Genomic DNA, 18,958 nt, shown 5'->3' with positions numbered 1-18,958 from the left:
TATTGTCATTTTTATTGGACAATCTAAGGGAAAATAGGTCAGTACCCTTGACTAAAGAGCCAGGTATTGCATATTTTAAGAATTCCTGTGGCACACCCGTCTATGCTGCTCTACGAGGACCTTTTAGGAGACTTGTGAAACAGAAATTAGGCTGTGAAAGGAAGGATGGATGGTGAGGATAAATCCACAGCAGGCATGGCTGAATGCTTTAACAAATGTAGAACCTGGAAGGGAAGAGCGAGGAAGGTAGCTTCAGAGATTAGCAAAAGCACAATAATATATTTTAAGAATGTGGGAGACCTAAACATATTTGAACCAAAGGTGAGCCCACCATAGCTTGTATACTTGCAATTTAAATGTTGGAAAATAGTGAGAAAAATGTATCTTGATTATGTCAGATTCATGACAGTAACTTGACCAAATACCCTCTCCGTTTTGCATCTCATTTCTCATTTTATTTTAATTGCCACTTGTTAAATGTTCTGCTCTGTGTCAAATATGTCATTTGATTACCTTTCTTAATCCTCAAAAAATCCTATAAAATGGGGGAGGAAACTGTTCAGATGAGATGAGATTTATAGTGGTTCAGAGGTTTGCTTAATGTCAGTCCTGGCAAAACCAGGATTCAGACCTGGACCTGCATGATCCCAAACCTACAATCTTTTCACCCTGCCACGCTGCCTCCAGATAAAGCACAAATTAAATCCTCAAAGAGCTGCATGCTGTCCTACCTGGTTTGGCTCAGTTGATAGAACATCGGCCTGTGGACTGAAAAGTCCCAGGTTTGATTCCGGTCAAGGGCATGTACCTTGGTTGTGGGCACATACCCAGTGGGACCTGTGCAGGAGGCAGCTGATTGATGTTCTCTCCCATCAATATTTTTAACTATCCCTCTCCCTTCCTCTCTGTAAAAAAAAAAAATCAATAAAATATATATTTTTAAAAAGAGTTGCATGCTTACACCAAAACCTGCTGAATGACAAAAACTGTCCCCTGAAAGATCATGTCCCAGCACCAGGCCTGAATGAAATGAATGAAAAGGTAAAAATGTACCAAAGGCTGCAGATCCTACTTTGTGTTGCAAAGGCTTCAGCAAGGTGCAAGGCATTTTTTAAAGGGATGGGCCTGGCTGGCATGGTTCAGTGGTTGAGCTTTGGCATATGAACTAGGAGGGCATGTTTTGACTCCCTCTCAGGGCATATGCCTGGGTTGCAGACTCTAACCTCCGTGTGGGATATGTGGGAGGCAGCAGATCAATGATTCTCTCTCGTTATTGATGTTTCTAGGTCTCTCTTCTTCTCCCTCCCTCTATGAAATCAATAAAAAATATATTTGAAAGGGGTGGGCATGAGGTCTTTGTCATCAATGCCACCGATGCCCAAGGAAGTGATGGAAGAGAACCAGAAGTTGGGATTGCCCACACTGACACTATTTGAAAATGCTTTGTTCTGAAGTGCACGTTCAGGTGCAGTGGGTTTGGACAAGACCAGCCACTCTCCACACTGTCCCTCTTTGGCATCTGTCTACTTTCTCCTTCACTGGACACGCTGTCCTTGCTGACCTCTGCCTGTCCTGTCATGTGGCCAGCTCCAGTTCATTTGCCTTTCTTATCTTCCTGAAACTGGTTTTCCACATCCCTTGATTGCCCCTGAAAACTGATTAGTATCCATTTGCAAGCATATTTTCCTCCTGGTACATCCAGGTCCAGAAGGCTGCTTTCATTTCTAGAATATTAGTTTAGAGGAGAATGAAATCTAATAAAAACATTAAAATCAGTTCCAAATAGCTACATAATCTGTGTCAAAAGAGATGATTTCCATTTGGGTTTCTATCTGTAGATATTATTACTAGTTATTCTTTGCAGCCAGATAAAGGAGTGAGAGAAATACTGCTTTCCCTCCCAACCAAAGGCTTAGAAATTGCTATTGAAATATCTGCATGAAAGAGCCAATGACATTTTGTGCTGCTTCTTGAAAAAATATTTTTAAAATTTTATCTTAAAAGAAACTGGCCAGTAAGTTCATTCCAGGACAAGTTTTTAATTTTTTGAGAATAAACTTGGGTAAGACCAAAACAGAGACTGTTTAGTTTGGACAGACAAATTGCCAATATGCCCATAAAAAGGAGAATCAGTTGAGTATTTTTTTTTCCGGCTCTTATTTTCAGACTTTCTTCAAAAGATAGTCATACAAACAGTTTGAAAAAATCCATGTGATATGCTGATAAGACAAGAATACCTCCAAGACATTTTGAGTCTCTGACTGAAATGGTCCAGGGAGTTTGCAGGGACAGATGCCTGCCTATGCAGCTCTAATTGATTACAAACATCATCAGAAGATAGGACAGGTGAGACATTTGCTGAGCGCCCTCTGTGTCTGCTATGTGCCCTATGTCGTACCTAGGGAGTGGACACTCATGATCTCATTCAGTCCTCCAATCACCGCTTGAGGTAGGTATTATTTCCATTCACCAAGAAATGAAGAAAAGCTGAGGATGATGAATGAACAGAACAGCAGGGCAAGGGGCAGGGTGAGATATCTGTCAGAGAATGAGGCTGAAACTACTCTTTGTCCAAATGTGTTTGAGTCAATGAATAAATGAATCTTGGAACATAATAAGAGAAGTAGATTATATAAGGATTCTATGGGCCCTGTATCTATTACCAGCCTAGTAAATTGGAAGCTGATGTTTCATGCGAGTCTAAAGCTTCAGTCAAGGTCCATCCCAATATCCGAGGATCTGGTGAAGAAGTATCATCACCCGCTCCTTCTACACAGCTGTTGGTATGTGCACTTAATCCACATTGAAATCCCTCCATCCAGGGAGATTTGTAGCCCAGAAGTCTCAGACTTCAAAGGAGAGAAACTTGGACAGAACTCTCTAAGGAATGAGTGGACCCATATCCAGTGGAGTGAACAGAAGGAAAAGACTAGCATATGGAGCCCTCAGTGAAGACCCAGCATCCCACTTGCTCAGAGAAGAATGTTCTGGAAGGAAAGCAATGAGATAAAAAGTTAGGTGAAGATTGGATAAGAGTTCAAACTGCAAAGAACTCAGAAAACAGGGGAGGTCATTTTGACTTTCTTTTCAAGGAAAAAGAAAGTCATCAAAAGCTCTGAGTGAGAGAGCCATTGGAAACAGAGTTTCAGAAGGATGATGCTGGACACAGTGTCAGGGAGGGGCCAGAAGTAAAAGGACTGGGAGACTTTCCTCCCTGGAATTCCAGTACATCATCAAGGCCAAGCTCCTCTAGGTCGCGTGTGTTACTTGGGCTCTGCTGTGTCCTGTTTGGATGAAGCAGGCATCTTTGGGCTGCTTATGCTCTGCCTATTGGGTTAATTTTCAATATATAAATCCAGTGGCCTTTGAGTGAATTCCAGGAAATCTTTCAGCAGAGACTGAGCCCACAGATAAAGAGTCCACCTCCCCTGCTACAGGCATATAGATCTTAGGAAACAGTAGATGAGGGGAAAGCACTGGAGAAATGAATGTGCTTGCCTGATAAGAAATTGTTCCCATGCTGTGAGAACAAATTTAAATGATAGCTCTTAAGCAGAAATGACAAAATGTGAAAGGCTCAATTACATTCTGTTTGTACTTAAGGAAATATTTTCTATAGAAATATAATCTGCCCCTGCTCCTGCCACAGTTCATGTCTGGCCTTCTCACACCCCTGGATTCTTGCTTTCCTCAGAACAATCTTCAAAAATCAGTGCCTGAGAATTGTCCTGACCAAGCTTTGCTTTGTGGGGGTAACAGTTTACAAGTCATAAAATTTCCAGGAGGCTGTGTGGAAAAGGGGCTGGAGAACTGAATTAAATCTCGGTTCATTTAGCCATTTGATGTTGAGTAAATTCATTCAGCAACAGAATAGTAATAAAACCATGAGGATCAGGTGAACTTATGTATTAATAGATGACAGGATCATACTCAAAGGAAGGAGCTGACACAGTGGAGAACAAGATCAAATCAATGCTTCCAGAGCCAAGCAGGTGATGCAGAGGTTGTGACGGACTGGAAGAAGCCCTAAGACAGAGAGAAACATTGATCGGGCACCCCCTACTGAGGACTGAGCCTGAACCCTGGACATGTGCACTGACCTGGAATCAAACCTGTGACCTGCTGGTTCCTGGGTCTACACTCAACCACTGAGCCACATCAGCAGGGCTATGATAGTTATTGTTCAGACTCAAGTAAGGTTCCCTATTTGTGCCTGCTCCTTACCATCAAGAATGGTTTTCATGTCACTCAAAACTGTGCTCTGTGTTAAGAAGGATAAAATATAAAATATGCGGGTCCTGACTATTAGAGGCTATACAACATTTAACTGACTCATCACAAGACAGGGCAATGTGGTTAGACATGCTTCATCTCTGCAGCCAATGGAACCCTGACATGCTTGGGTTTGGCATAATCCATCAAGGATATGGCTGGTAAAAGCAATGTTCTGGTCCCTACTTGGAGGGTAAGTCATCCTTTGAATAGCCAGTGCTTTGGGATCAAGGTGGGTGACCAGGCATTTGAGAGTTGGGTTCCATGGGCAAAAGCAATCCATCCGTCATTTAAAAGCACATATAGTCAATTCCTGCTATTCACAGTAGTTCTGTTCTATCTATAGTGAACAGAGTGAATAAGCAAACACTAAACCATTGTTCCTAAGGAAAATACAGGATCAGGGTCCTTCAAGCCTCTGAAGTGATAGCACTTGCAACAATCAGCCATTATATAATCTTGTTTTACATGTATTTCTATTTAAAGACACTTTATTTCATGCATTTTGTTGACTCAGTAACATTGAACTTATGGCCAGCAGCACAAGAACTCATATCTGATCAAAACTTATCTAATACACCTATTTTTATCTATAAGGCACAACACACAGTCCCACAGCCTTCTCACTTGTAGGATCTCTACATACCACTTCTTTAAACAGCAAAATTACCAACCAAAATCACCAACTAAAACATGGCACTACACAGACTGTAAAAAGAATACTTGTTTGTACCCTGAGAGCTGAAAGAAGTCAAAATGTTGCCTTGTTTGACCTCATCTGGAACTGTGCATGGTGGCCACCCAGATTTTTTGCAGATATGTGCTTACCCTCAAATGACTGATAAAGTACCATGGATATTGATTTGGGGAGTTCAAATAAAGATCAGAAAATGGGTGAATTTGCAAATGTAGAATCTGCAAATAACAAGTATTGACTGCATCTAAAAGTCATTCATACACTTATGTATCAGACCCAAAATGTGCACTTGAACTCAGCCTGTAAGGGCTCCAGTCAATTCCCATCAGCTAGGTTTATATCTAAAACCCACAAGTATTAACTAGCCCAGAGGGCACCATGGTTTCAAAGAAAATAACATGTTTTATTGTAGAGTTGTTGTTCCCCCCCCCTTTAGAACACAGATCCCAAATAGAGACATCGTTCCAAGATTGATCACTTGCATATTTTAGTGTTAAATTGATCTGAAGGCAGACTTGTTTCTAGAACTTACACTCATTGATCCTAGCTATGTCATTGAAGACTACACAGAACAAGGTCGGCCCTTCTTCCATATGGTGGCTTCTTGAATATTTGAAGATGCTACCATCCCCTCCTCTAAGATGGCAATTGCCCACATTTGACATCCCCATTCCTCATAATCTCCCCATCTTTGTCACTTTCTTGAAACAATGTTGTAATCTATCAGAAATTAACTGCCATCTCCTGCTTAGGCTCTAGGATAAAATAAGTAATTTCAAAATCAGCTGGTAGGACAGTTAATTTATACAACTCTACTTGGGGAGTAATTTGGCAATGTACATGAAATTCCTTAAAGAAAGAATATCCTCCATGTCTCAAAATGTATTTTAAAGGAAATATTCATGCTAAAATGTGGTGAGGAGAATGTTCATCCCAGCGTTCTTTATAATTCCAGCATGTGGAAGCAATTGAAACACCCAAGGAGGAAACACTATTAAAGAATGATGGCACATCCATACAGCCACTAAATACCATGTTGCCATTAAAATGACAAAAAGCACAAGTCTATTTGGACTGACATATGCATTTCTATAATTGGAACACAAAAGAAAATTATGAAAGAGAGGAAATAATCTGATATGACTAGAGTTTTTATGAAAATGTCTGACTACAAAAAAATATCCAACTACAAGAAAAAACAACATTCTCAAGAAGTTAACAATCTCTTGAAGTATGATCACTTTCCATTCTTCTTTATCAATTTTTTCTACAATAAACCATTAAGTTAGTAATAAGGAAAAGTAATTCTCTTTGGCACTTAAAAAGTTAAAAGGAAAACAACCCTTAGGTAGTTCCCTATTACTTTTAGGAAAGAGTCCAAACATCCTGGTTTGGAGAAAAAGACCTTTTATGATCTTACCCTCTTTGGTTTCATCTCTACCAGTCCTCACAAGCACTTTTCACTTTGGTCATAAGGAACCATTAAAAATTCCCCAGACTTGTTTCACGGCTTTCCTCCTTCTGCTGGAGACATCCTCTCAGTTCAGAAACTGGATTGGGGAGCTTGTCTGAAATTATACAACTCACAAAATGGCAAAGCCAGTCCAGGTTATCTGTCCCTAAATCCCATGGTGTCCCCCCAGGATCAAAATGACAAACTGGGACTGTCACCATAAGATCTTTGTATTATATTTAATCGCAGTACAGGCAAGTTAATCACTTATGCTGTTTACAGCATTATCTGGGGAAAAGCAAGCCCTGAAATGCAGTCCTTTCCATTGTCTTACATACAGAGTATCAAAATGACTCCAGCTGACACCAGTTTGGCTCAGTGGATAGAGCTTCAGTCTGCAGACTGAAAGGTCCCAGGTTAGATTCTGGTCAAGGACATGTACATTGGTTGCGAGCACATCCCCAGTAGGTGGTGTGCAGGAGGCAGCTGGTCGATGTTTCTCTCTTATCGGTGTTTCTAGCTCCCTATCTCTCTCCCTTCCTCTCTGTGGAAAATCAATAAAATATATTTTTTAAATGACTCCAGTGCAGTGTCTTTCCCTTCTGAGAGGCATGATCCAGGATGTTTGGAGCAATATTTTAGCCAGCCATTAAAGCCCGATTTGCAGATACAAACCCTATGTAGTCAAGTTTCGCTAATATGATCTACCCTGACTTCTTTGTTCCCTTCATTATAAAACTTTAATATTGAATTTTAAAGTCCAAATGCCATAAATAGATTCCAGATGTCTCCCAAATCCCTAAATCTCCCATTAGAGTAAGGAGAGACATTGCTGTTTGTGGGTAGAGGGTTATATTTTTATTCACTGAAACACCAAAAGGATCTCTGGGTAGGTCTGCAGCCTTTCTTCCATGAAGAAAACACATGAGCTCTTCTGAGTTTGTCAAGGAACTAAGTCCTCAAGATTCATAGCCCAGCTGTCACACATATGTTCTGCTTTATTTATTTCTCCCCTTCGAAGGGTAAAAACACATCATCATGAATGCAGCCTTGGGGCCAGACTACCTCGATTCCAGTCCTATGAGATGTCTGTGGGCAAGTCACTTAACTTTATTCCTCAGTTTTCTCATTTATAAAATGAAGATATTCATAGTACTTACTTAGGGTTGTTGTGAGGGGCTGAATGAGTTAATGATGAAGATGCTAGCCACCCAGAAAAATGTTTGCATTAATTATTTCCCGAGAGGTGTGTCTATAAAGAGCTAATGAAAGAGGTATCCATGGCTAGAAATTTCATTCCCCTTTTCCCCTCCAGATATACAGAGCAATGTCTCCATAACCTTGCATTAAGAAGACTTTCACCTTTCTGAGGGTGACTAGCTCTACAAAAGCCCTTTATTGCTACCTTCAATATTCTGTTTCACACCAGTAGACCATGCATCTAGACCAGATGGTCTAATAGACAAACTTGACTCGATTCCACACTTGACTTACCTTTTCACCTCTCCATAGCAATGAAAACTTGTGTAATATTTTAATATTTATAGATCCCTTATACATATGTCACCTTACTTACTTTTCATATCAACTCTGTAAGTAAATATTATTATGTTGTTGCTGTTATTATCATCAGGATTCTACTGTAAAAAAAAAAAAACCTGACATATTTTAAAAACTTACCCAGAATTATGCATCTGGTAAATGACTCAGTAGGGATTTGAACCTGGATTCTCTGACTTGAAATTCTTCACTTTTTTCCTACCCAACATCACTGCTAAATGTAAAGGATTAAAGTGTGAAGACCTTAAAATAAGCTTCGCTAATTCTTTGCTTACATCACGTCCATTGAATTTTTTTTTTTTTCATTTTAAGCTTTGATTTTTCTGTTTCCTCTGATGTTGCCATGGTTGGTAAGATAGAGCCCAGCACATCCATACCACCAGGTTGAAGCTGTTTCTGTTGGTTGTAATGATTGTGTGTTGGTTGATTAAAAAAAAGAAAAAGACATGTTTAATTGGGGTTTACTTTCAAGCAGAACTTTGTTATATAATAGCCAAATAATGCCTCATCTAAACAATTAACTATTTTTATAAAATTTGTTCAGAAAGAAGCCAAATCTTTTGCAACAGGGAAGTTTATATACAAATCTGAAAGTCTTCCATATTGAGACTAAGATAGAGATGCAGGATAGAACTATGTCAGTTAGGGAATGTGCCAGTTGATTCGTGAAACAGAAACCAAGCTTCAGTCAGCTGGTTAAACCAACGTGTCTTGATATATTTTCATCTGAAAAGTTGATTTGAAGATATGCAGTCATGGGGGTGTTCAATGGCTTATCAATGCCATCAGAGACCCAGATTCCTTCTACCTTCCTGCTCTCATTATGAAGATTACAATATGTCTACACCACATTAATGTCATGACTGCGTTCTGGGTGAATGGCAAAATACAAAGAACAAAACATGAACAGGTGGTACCAGCTGTCTTTCCCCTGAAGGATATTTTCCCAGCAACCTCTTTATTTGATCTCTACTTACATATTGTCCAGATTGGGTAGGTTACATGGTCTTTCCTGGACACAAGGAATCTGGGAAGGTGGGTATTCACCTTGTTACATTGGCTCCCTACACAAACAAGGCCTCCATTAGTAAGAAAGAAGGGCAAAATGGACATTGGAAATCAAACTAACAGAATCTGCCAAGAGAAGTACCATTCATTGAGGGTCTGCAATGTGTTAGGCACAAACTGAGTCAAAGCAAAAAGAAAATCACACTATCCTTTCATTAGACATAAAAAAAAATGATATCCAGAGAGTTGTAAAGTATGACATGAGGTGTACTTTTTGCAGAAGATCCCCATTTAGATTATTCTCATGTGCCACTGCCTGGCACTGAGATCTCCCCCCTGCCCAAATGGTTTCAAATGTTTCCCCTCTCCTTGTCCTCTCTCTCAAATAAAGTTAGAGATGCAACATCAACATGCACTGAGAATGCCATTATCTACAATACATTGTTTAATTAATCTTGTTAGGATTTAATCATGGCTACTTCTCTGGTTCATGTCTTTCCAACCCATGGCAAACATGGCATTATTGACTTTATGAGATCTTGCCAAGTATTTCCTGCTTGATATGTTCTTTCTTTCCAATGGACTCTTCAGAGCTATAATGAAATTTATTTTCCCTTTTACATTCGTTAGCTAATACCTAAATAATACTTGGTTTGGTGGTTTATAAGCCTTTCTATAATTCTTGGCACTCAGTAGGAACTCAGTGATATCTTCTGAATGAATAATATTCAGCTTCATCGTTCACCAGCAGCTTAGGCACATTTCATAACCTTTCCTGAGTGAGTTTGTGTGTGTGTGTGTGTGGCGAGAGGGAGGGAGGAGAGAGATAAATGTTTGGTATTACAAGCCACTGAGATTTGAGAGTTATTATTATGGTGCAGTATTAGAGCTGCAATAGCGGATGGCTACAGCCTGCCACCATATTGCAGGGAAGGGAAATTCACAGAAAGAGATGCTCAGCAGATAATGCCAAAGGCAAAGACTATGGATGAGCAGTCATGCAGTAAGAGGACACATTGTTTCTCTAGCATGCACTAAAATTAACAGTCTGAAATTTCAATAACCTCACATACAATATGTACTAGAAAAATAACACACAAATATTCCCAAATCATATTCTGAGGAGTTTAGAGCATGTATAGAAACCACCATTGAAAAGAAATGTTTTCTGTCCAAGCATCATTTTGTTTCATCAGTGGGCAAGCACGTAGGATGGGGATAATAGAAAATAGCCTGAGTGCTTATCTTGCCAACACAGCTGCATTATAAATGAGTTAGGTTTCAGTTATGGGAAACAATTGAACAATCTTCTTTCTGTACTAAGAGTAGAATGAATAATAAATCTTTCCCTTGTGAGGTAAAAATCACATCTTTTGATTGTCAGTAAAAACCAAAGCTGGAGTAAATTTGGAAATCCAACATCCGCCCACCTGGAGCTTTATCCTTATCAAAATGTAAACACTCACCAGATTCAAGGGCAGAGTCCTAGATTAGAGAGAATCTGCCCTCTTGCTTGACACACTCATGCATCTGATTCTTTTTTGTGAAATGGGAATTTGAAGATCAACAGGCAGGTGTTTGGCACCACATCTAATGTGAGTCACAGACTAGTGTCTTTTCAAAGCATTTGTCAGATATCAAAAGATAATTCTCAAGAGATTTATTTTTCTCAAGCAACATAAGCAACTGAAAATGTATGTATTTGTGTTCCTTAGACTCACACAGACGTGGATTTGATTCCTAGGACTGCTGTATGGTAATGTGTATTAGTACACTTATTGCTTATCATCAGTGAATTTTCTCCTCATCTGTAAAATGGGAATAATGCTTAAATAGAGCAAAGTGAAATTGCCATATATAAAGTCAAAAAGTTGAATATTGGTGATTTTATATGGCTCAACCTATCTCTGTTTCACAAGTCTGAATTCAGAATAGAAGACTAAGTCCATGTATGTCTACTGGTCACAACTCTTTTGTTGCACATGACATACACCAAACTCAAGATAGTGTAAGAAAAAGGAGAATGCTCAAGTAACTGGTCAGTCTATGAATGGTGTTAGCTTCCTCTTGGCAGGATCCAGGGATTCAAGTGATATTTCTCTCTCTCTCTCTCTCTCTCTCTCTCTCTCTCTCTCTCTCTCTCTCTCTCTCTCTCTCTCTCTTTCTCTCTATCCTTTCCTCCCTCCTGCCTCACCTTTTCCTATGGCTGTTGACTGTGTCATATATAATAACCATGATGACCATGATAGTCTTCACTAGAAGCAAAGACATTTCTTTCCCAAAGCCTCTTTCTTGAGCTACATGCTCACCCCTCAAATACCCACTGCTTTCAGGTGCATCCGATGGCTACTTATGCTTGGCCAAGCCTGGTTGGCTTTTTCACCTAAAGAAAAGTGGCACAAATAAAGGGCACTACACATGAAAGACTATTTAGAACCACATAAGTCAGGGAAACAGTTACCCAAAGATATCAGGGTGCTAGGTAGGCAGAAAAAATGTCTACTACATTGTGTACAACACTTAGCACAGATTCTAGCTCACAGAAGCTGTGCTAAAATTAGGTGGTTTCTTACATAATACTCTAACATAACAGGTCAGGTTTACTGTTTCATCCAAAGATAACACGATCAACTTTTCTCAATTTGCCTGGGACTTTCCTAGTGTTAGCACTATAAGCCTCTTGCCCTGGAAAACTCCTTGTCATAAGCAAACTATCTTGGATTGTCTGAACAGTCCCAGTTTTAAAACGGAAAGTTTCCACATCTGGGGAATGCCCTCAGACCCCGGCAAAGCAGGAAAGCTGGTCACCTTGACCAAAGATGGCACTTCGAAGTGTAAATCTTAGCTGAAGTTGAAGTCTTGTTAAGTCAGTTTATGAGTATCCAAAACCATAGAGCTGCAAGGAAAATGTACAGACCATGTCTGTTTTATTTGCAGCTACAGAATCTGTCCCTTCTCTTAGCCTTTCCCCTGCTTTCTTTGTTTTTCTTTCACAGTGTCTTTCTTTCTCCTTTCCCCCTTTTTTTTCTTCCTTCTTTCCTTCCTCCGTTCCTTCCTTCCTTTCCTCCCTTCCTTTCTTCTCTCTATTTTCTTCTTTCTTTTCTACTTTCTTTTTTGGCAACGTAGTTACCTTTCACATAGCATCTAACTTAGATCTCATTTGTGATCTTCCAAGAATCTTCCAAACAAGCTGTCTTATTTGACTAAAACAAGCCAGCTTCAGTAATTACATTTATCTTGGATAATCCACCAAGTAAGTGGACACTTCATTGTTGATTAAGACAAGAAATGCATGTTCAATAACTGTGGTTTCTAAGTCAGCACGATCATGAAAAAATGGAACGAGGAGGCAAAAAACATGATGATAGTGAAATAAGGAGCTTGGAAAAGCTTGAGATTTAGTTGTTTTGAGGTTCATTTTGGTTTAAATGTTTACATAGAAGTTGCATCTAATAACAATGAAAATTCTTGAGATGTGGAAACTCTTTCTTCTTTTGAATCAATATCAGAATTAATTTAGCAATGTAAACCAGAAAATCCTTTTTGTTTACAAACTATGCTTTGAAGTCAGGCCTGCATTTTAATGTATTCAATCAAAATCTTAAAATAAAAGTTGAAAGAAAACAATTTATAGTCTTCAAAGGAGTGCTATCATTGGGAAAACAGAGTCTCTTGAGTTATACTTTTGAGACTGATGTAAATTTTATTGCCCTTATTAAAAGTGCTAAAGAATTAACTCCACTTAGGAGACAAATCAAATGCTCCCTCATGGCAAGGTTTCCATCCACAAGTCAGGCCATTACTTGGTACTTCTTCTACATTTGAGTTTTCCAAATATTACTATTCTTAGATATTTGGGGAGGGGGAAGGTAAATTTGTAGGAAAATATTAGGTAAGTACATTTCACATTTCTTGTCATTACAGAATATCACCTGTGCCATGAATTTACCTAATATTTTCCTACAAATATACCTTTTTTAATTAGATAATATAAATAAAAGGCTAAATTAGAAAATTGCTCTTATCTATACTAATAAAAGCCTAGGTGACCTTTGCATGATGCCCTCACATCATCACAAGATGGTCACCCCCACATCATCACAAAAGATAGTTGCTACAAGATGGCCAGTAGGGGAGGGCAGTTGGGAGCAATCGGGCCAGCAGGGGAGGACAGTTGGGGGCAATCAGGCTGGCAGGGGAGCAGTTAGGCATCAATCAGGCTGGCAGGGGAGCGGTTACGAGGCAATCAGTTTGGCAGGCAGAAGTGGTTAGGGACAATCAGGCAGGCAGGAAGGTGAGTGGTTAGGAGCCAGCAATCTTGGATTGAGAGGAATGTCCAACTGCCAGTTTAGGCCCGATCCCCAGCAGTCAGACATCCCCTGAGGGGTCCCATATTGAAGAGGGTGCAGGCTGGGCTGAGGGACACCCCCTCCCCCATGCAGAAATTTTGTGCATCAGGCCTCTAGTAGATAATAAAGTTCAAATCTTAACTGCAATGACATTTAATGAATGATTCTTTAAAAGCGCAAAGGAAGTGAATGGAATAATTAAATATGAACTGGATTTGGAGCTTGAACATTCTCAAAAGTGAGGCTGATTTTGATTCACTTGGTTGTGGCTATTTCCAGGGTAAACTCTGCAGATGCTTTTCTATGTAGCTTAGCAAATGTTTTGTCCCTTTTTTCATTCTTACTGTTGCATGAGAAACAGAAGGAAGGAAACCAGTAACTGGAGAGAAGTGCCAAGAAATGGGATGACAGGGAAGAAAGGTAAAATGTACTCCATAAAAGGAGAAGGAAAAGGCCAAGAATTTAGGAGTTCTGGCACTAAGGGAAGTTAGCCAATATCACAGATGAAATGGAAAATGCCCGTGGCACATCCCATCAACAATATTTTCAGTGTGAAATTCTGTGCTGGACGCTGGAAAGTACTACAGTACAATGTCACAGCTTGCCATTGCTGATAAGCACTATCTCAATGAAGACCTTATTAGAATCTCATTCGAGCAAAATAAGCTAGCACAGTGGATTGGGATTATATCTCTAGTAAGGACACTGTGGTTTGGATATTTACATGGGATTCCTTTCCTTGGCTTGTGTCAGAAGCAGTGGTGAGCCTTGATTTTCTGGTGTCAGACCCAGTGTTATTGCCTTGGAAAATGTCAAAACATACCTTTTATCTGTTCTTGATCTGGTTTTCCAAAGTCAAAGTTTATTCATATCTGATCCCATACGCTGACCAATATTCTTCTCCCCCCCAAAATCACCTGATGGCTTCTTGCAACAACAACAACAACAATATTAAATGAAATATGCAAGTCCAAAGGAGAAGAGAAGCATGTAAATTGGGACTTGTTGAAAAAATTCCTTCACATAACACAATTGGTTTCATCCTCAACAGAGCTGTTTCCCAGTGATCAAACTGTATGACCAAACAGGAGTAACTTTTATAACCCTCATTTTGAAGCTGTGAGAACTCAAATATTAAGGACCTCATCTAGTGCCAGCTAGCCTGAAGATCCAGAGTCAGATCTCACACCTTTGTGTCTTCCCCCACCTTTGGTGTGGCCATTTGGTGACCATTCTTCCTCTCATTTCCCGTGTGAACCTGCACTGTAACCCTGGGATTCATTTCCTTCCACTACAAACTGAAGAGCTAAACATCAGGGTCTCTAGAAACATTCTGTCCAGTGGCTGGTAATAAAGCAATCATAACGTGCCTTGAAGACCAAAGGTGCCTTGATTTCCCCCAACAACAAGAAAAATGAGAAAACATTCAACTTGAATTTTATACTTAGAACAAATATCTTCCAGACTCTGTGCTGTGTTTCAAATATGATTTGAGGAGTGGGCCAACAGAGAGGTATATTTATTTTTTGTTTGTGAGATCAAAAATACTTCTTTGGGGCTCCATCAAACACATAGGAGGTCTGTGTAGGCCACGGCATCAGTTCATTGTATACTGTGGATTTTGCGTGCTGTTGCCTCTCTCCCTGCCACTGCGCGAAGCTTGGGAGAATGCTTTTGAAACAAATCAGGAAATTACTTATCAGTCTGAAGCCCCAAAGAGTAATGAGCGCGCCTTGCTGCCAAAGGGAAGGGGATTTCAAGGGAAAGCTCCACAGCTGTTCAAAGATTCCAGCTGTTGCAAGGTCTTACAAGCAACGTAAGTAAAGAGCCCACCGTCCTGATTGAAGTGAGCTTCTTCAGGCTTTTTTTCTTCCAGAGATGAGTCTTTTGGCTCAGATTGTTGTTACTCTTTTTCTGTTCTTCTCTGAGATTTGGGGGTGTTTACTGACTGGGGCTTACTCAATAAAACATCTCCTCTGGGGAGGCTTCTGCTGAATAGAAGAGAGAAAGTGAAAGCCATCAGCTTCGGCTTTGCTTGGGAAGAGGTAGTTTTGACAACAGCCCTGGGCGATAATGCTCCTTAATGTCTATAAATCAATATTCAAGAGAATAAGGCTGACAGGGACATTTGTGGGAGCAAACAGAAGAGGCTCTATAGCCTCACCAAGAAAAAACAGAAGTGTCAACAAGTCCGCGCCTACATAATTAAAGTTTAAGGTGTTTCTTTCAAGTTGATAGACTGTAGGATTTTAATAGAGGAAAGGAACACATTAAGGCTACTATTGTTCCTTGGAGATTTCCCTGTTGTATTATAAATCTCAGGCTCAATTTATTTTTGGTTAAGTGTGCTGATTTATTTACTGTTTATTTCTTAAAACAAGTGTTCTTATCACTCCACATGGCTATGGGGGGTGAAAATACATCCTTGCAATGTAGGATTATAAACATCTAGGCTGATAATAAAACAATAGGTTTGTATTAATTGTAATTATATGAATGAATTGCATACTTTTGTAAACAATGCATTGTGCTCGAGTATGTTTCTTTCATGGGTGTTTCAAATCATTGGTTAAGGACTGGGAAGTGGTTGTGGAGATATTGCCAATTTAAAGGGTATGGTTTTGTTTTAATCAACCTTTGTTCTGTGAAACCCTAAATCTTGCCCAGGAACTCCAGTGTCCTTTTCCAGGGCCCTTCATTTCCTAAGGTTCAGGAAACTCTGCCCGTCATCACACTATGCCTCTCCGAATATGGCCTCGTTTTAATAAGAAGGCCTTGCCTCCTTGAGCTGCAGGCTGTCTGTATTCTCCTGACATCCTAGAAAGGTCCCAAAATGAGAATGTTGCCTTTAACTCTAGTTGACATTTTCTCTTTGAATAACTTTGATTCCCACTTTGACATCTTGTATCTTATAAGACTGGTCAGTCCATATGTAAGGTGATCTCTAACCTTTATTTAACAAATATACACTGAGTGGCCAGATTATTATGATCTCTGAATGCATAATAATCTGTAATCTGACTACTCAGTGTGTGTGTGTGTGTGTGTGTGTGTGTGTGTGTGTGTGTATGCACTGGGAATTCTAATATATATATATATATATACTCAATCTAATATATATATTAGATTGAGCATATATATTCCCGGTGCATGAATTTGTGCATGGGTGGGGACTGGCCAGCCTGGACAGGTGGAGGGGACATGGGCTTTTGGCCAGCCTGTCTGCTGGTTGAACTCCTGGTTGAGGGGACAATTTGCATATTAGCCTTTTATTATATAGGATATACACTGAGTGGCCAGATTATTATGCTTTCAGAGGTCAAAATAATCTGGCCACTCAGTGTATACTATATATCCAATGTGCTGAAAGCAATAAAAAACAACATGATACAATACTCCCCTCTCAGTATAAATGTGTCTCTAGTTTACGCAGCCCAAGTGAACTTTCCTTCTCATGGTCAATAAATACATAAGTCTGGGTACTGGCTATGTGGTGCAATGGATCATAAATTGGAGGGATGCACATTTGGAATGTGAAAGAAACGTATTAAAATGTTAGGAAGTGAAAGTACTGGCCATGGACTCAGCCCTCTACTCCCCGTGTCTCACAGGGTCTTCAGAACTGGTGACTCATTGGTTAAAAGTGGTGGCTCTGCACCCAGAGCACCTGAGAATATGTCCCAAATGGGCCTTTGATGATTTAACCCGTGTATGTCTTGGTTTCTTGAATTAAAGGCAATGACATCAGGATTTGTGAGAAGCTTGAGCTTGAGAATTAATGCAGGTGAAGGATTGGTTTTGTATCTCTCATGTATGAGAAACTGAGGCTAGGGATAACTAAGTAACTTCCCCACAGCCACACAGGTGATGGCTAGCTGGCAGGGTGAAATTTGAAAGTAAAAGGCCTAGCTTTACAGCCCCACCAGTGTGACTCAGTGGTTGAGCATTGATGCCTGACCCAGAATGTAATGGGCACATGCTTGTGTTATGGGCTCTATCCCCAGTTGGGGGTATGCAGGAGGAAGCCAATCAATAATTCTCTCTCATCATTGATGTTTCTACCTATCTCTTCCTCTCTCTTCCTCTCTCTGAAATCAATAAAAAAAAATGCACACACATGTTATTTTTTTAAAAAAACTATCCTTGGATCCAATAAATTTTTTACCAGGCCAGCAGGGGAGGGAAATTGGGGGCAATCGGGCCAGCAGGAGAGCAGTTGGGCCTCAATCAGGCTGGCAGGGGAATGGTTAGGAGGTGATCAGGCTGGCAGGCAGCAGAGCAGTTGGGAACCAGCAGTCCCAAATTGTGAGAGGAATGTCCGACTGATGGTTTAGGCCCACAGGGATTGGGCCTAAACTGTCAGTCAGACATACCCCAAGGAATCCCAGATTGGAGAGGTTGCAGGCTGGACTGAGGGACACCTCCCTCCCCACCCCCCACCCATGCACAATTTCGTGCACCAGGCCTCTAGTTTGTTAATAATTCTCCAGACTCAGAGTTCAGATGTACATCAAAGTTTGACTATCAGTTTTCTCAGCCTGTTTTGCAATCAAGGAAAAAATGGATTTCTGTATCCCATATGACCTTCACCTGAAAAAGGTGACAATTTTGTTAAAAACAAGAGCTTGGGCATTTTCCCCAATTCTAATTTTTGGATTATCCTGTGGTCAGAATTTTTTTTTTTTTTTTTTTTTTTTTTTTTTGTGTGTGTCTTGTTTATAACCCAGTGCTTACTTCATCTTTTGGCACATGCCACTTTCTAAGCCTTCTGACCTTCTGAACTTTTTGACAAGAACCCCTTTGATAGCATCAGGCTTCAATGATCAGTAGATGGGTAGATTTCTTTCCTTTGTAGGCTTTTTATTATAAATCAATACAACTGTGTGGAATTTATCACTGTTTTTAGATATCTCTCTATATATAAAAAGCCAGTGACTGTGACAGCCATAACAACCATAATGGCCAGTCGCCATGATGCCCGCTGTGGCCAGCGAAAGAACTGTTTTGCATAGATATTTGCCCCTCCCCGCTGCCTGCCTACCCCTGATTGGACTCTCCAACCCTAATCAAGAGCAGGCCTATGGCCAAACACTCCTCCCTTACCCCAGGGCCAGCCCCATTCCCAATCAGCCTGCCCCACCACAATAGGCCTCCAGCCCCAACCCTTAGCTGGCCCGCCCCTGATCACACCCCCCATCCTAATGGGGGTGGGACTGAATGGTCAACCTCCTGCAGCCCCTCCCCCTGCCTGGCCCCACACAAGATCGGACACTCACTTCATCAGGGGCAGGACCTGTGGCCAACCACCCATAGCCCCTCCCCCAGCCACTAGCCCCCCTTGGCATCCCTTATCCCATTCGGGGGTGGGGATGGCCAGCCCACCACCCACAGCCCCTACCCATGGCTGATCCCACCCTCAATCAACCCTCAACCCCAATTGGGGGCAGGGCCTGCCAACCAACCACCCACAGCTCCTTCCCCCATTTGGCCTGGACCTGATCAGGGCCTGATCAGGCCTCAATCAGGGTGGGCCAACCCCCTTCCATCTCCTCCTCCCCACAGGTCCAGCCCTGATCTTCCCTGATTGGGGCTGGGCCAGCCAGACACCACCCATACACG

At 40.7% G+C, this 18,958-nt stretch overlaps 1 protein-coding gene across 2 annotated transcripts in view; it reads left to right on the top strand.

Moving 5' to 3' along the window:
- C1QTNF7 (C1q and TNF related 7) overlaps window positions 1-18,958 on the top strand; it is a 92,785-nt gene that overhangs the window by 14,759 nt on the left and 59,068 nt on the right. Inside the window, exon 1 of one of the 2 annotated variants that reach the window (XM_036420265.2) lies at window positions 15,059-15,155. The exons of the other annotated variant lie outside the window; for it this stretch is intronic. Within the exon in view, the coding sequence (XP_036276158.2) occupies window positions 15,062-15,155 (94 nt within the window). The 5' untranslated portion in view covers window positions 15,059-15,061. Of the gene's footprint in view, window positions 1-15,058; window positions 15,156-18,958 lie in introns of those variants that run through there. 2 annotated transcript variants of the gene reach the window in all.

The sequence above is a fragment of the Pipistrellus kuhlii genome, unplaced genomic scaffold (genome assembly GCF_014108245.1).
Source record: "Pipistrellus kuhlii isolate mPipKuh1 unplaced genomic scaffold, mPipKuh1.p scaffold_m20_p_1, whole genome shotgun sequence".
NCBI lineage: Eukaryota > Metazoa > Chordata > Mammalia > Chiroptera > Vespertilionidae > Pipistrellus > Pipistrellus kuhlii.
This window is presented reverse-complemented; position numbering and strand designations above follow the sequence as displayed.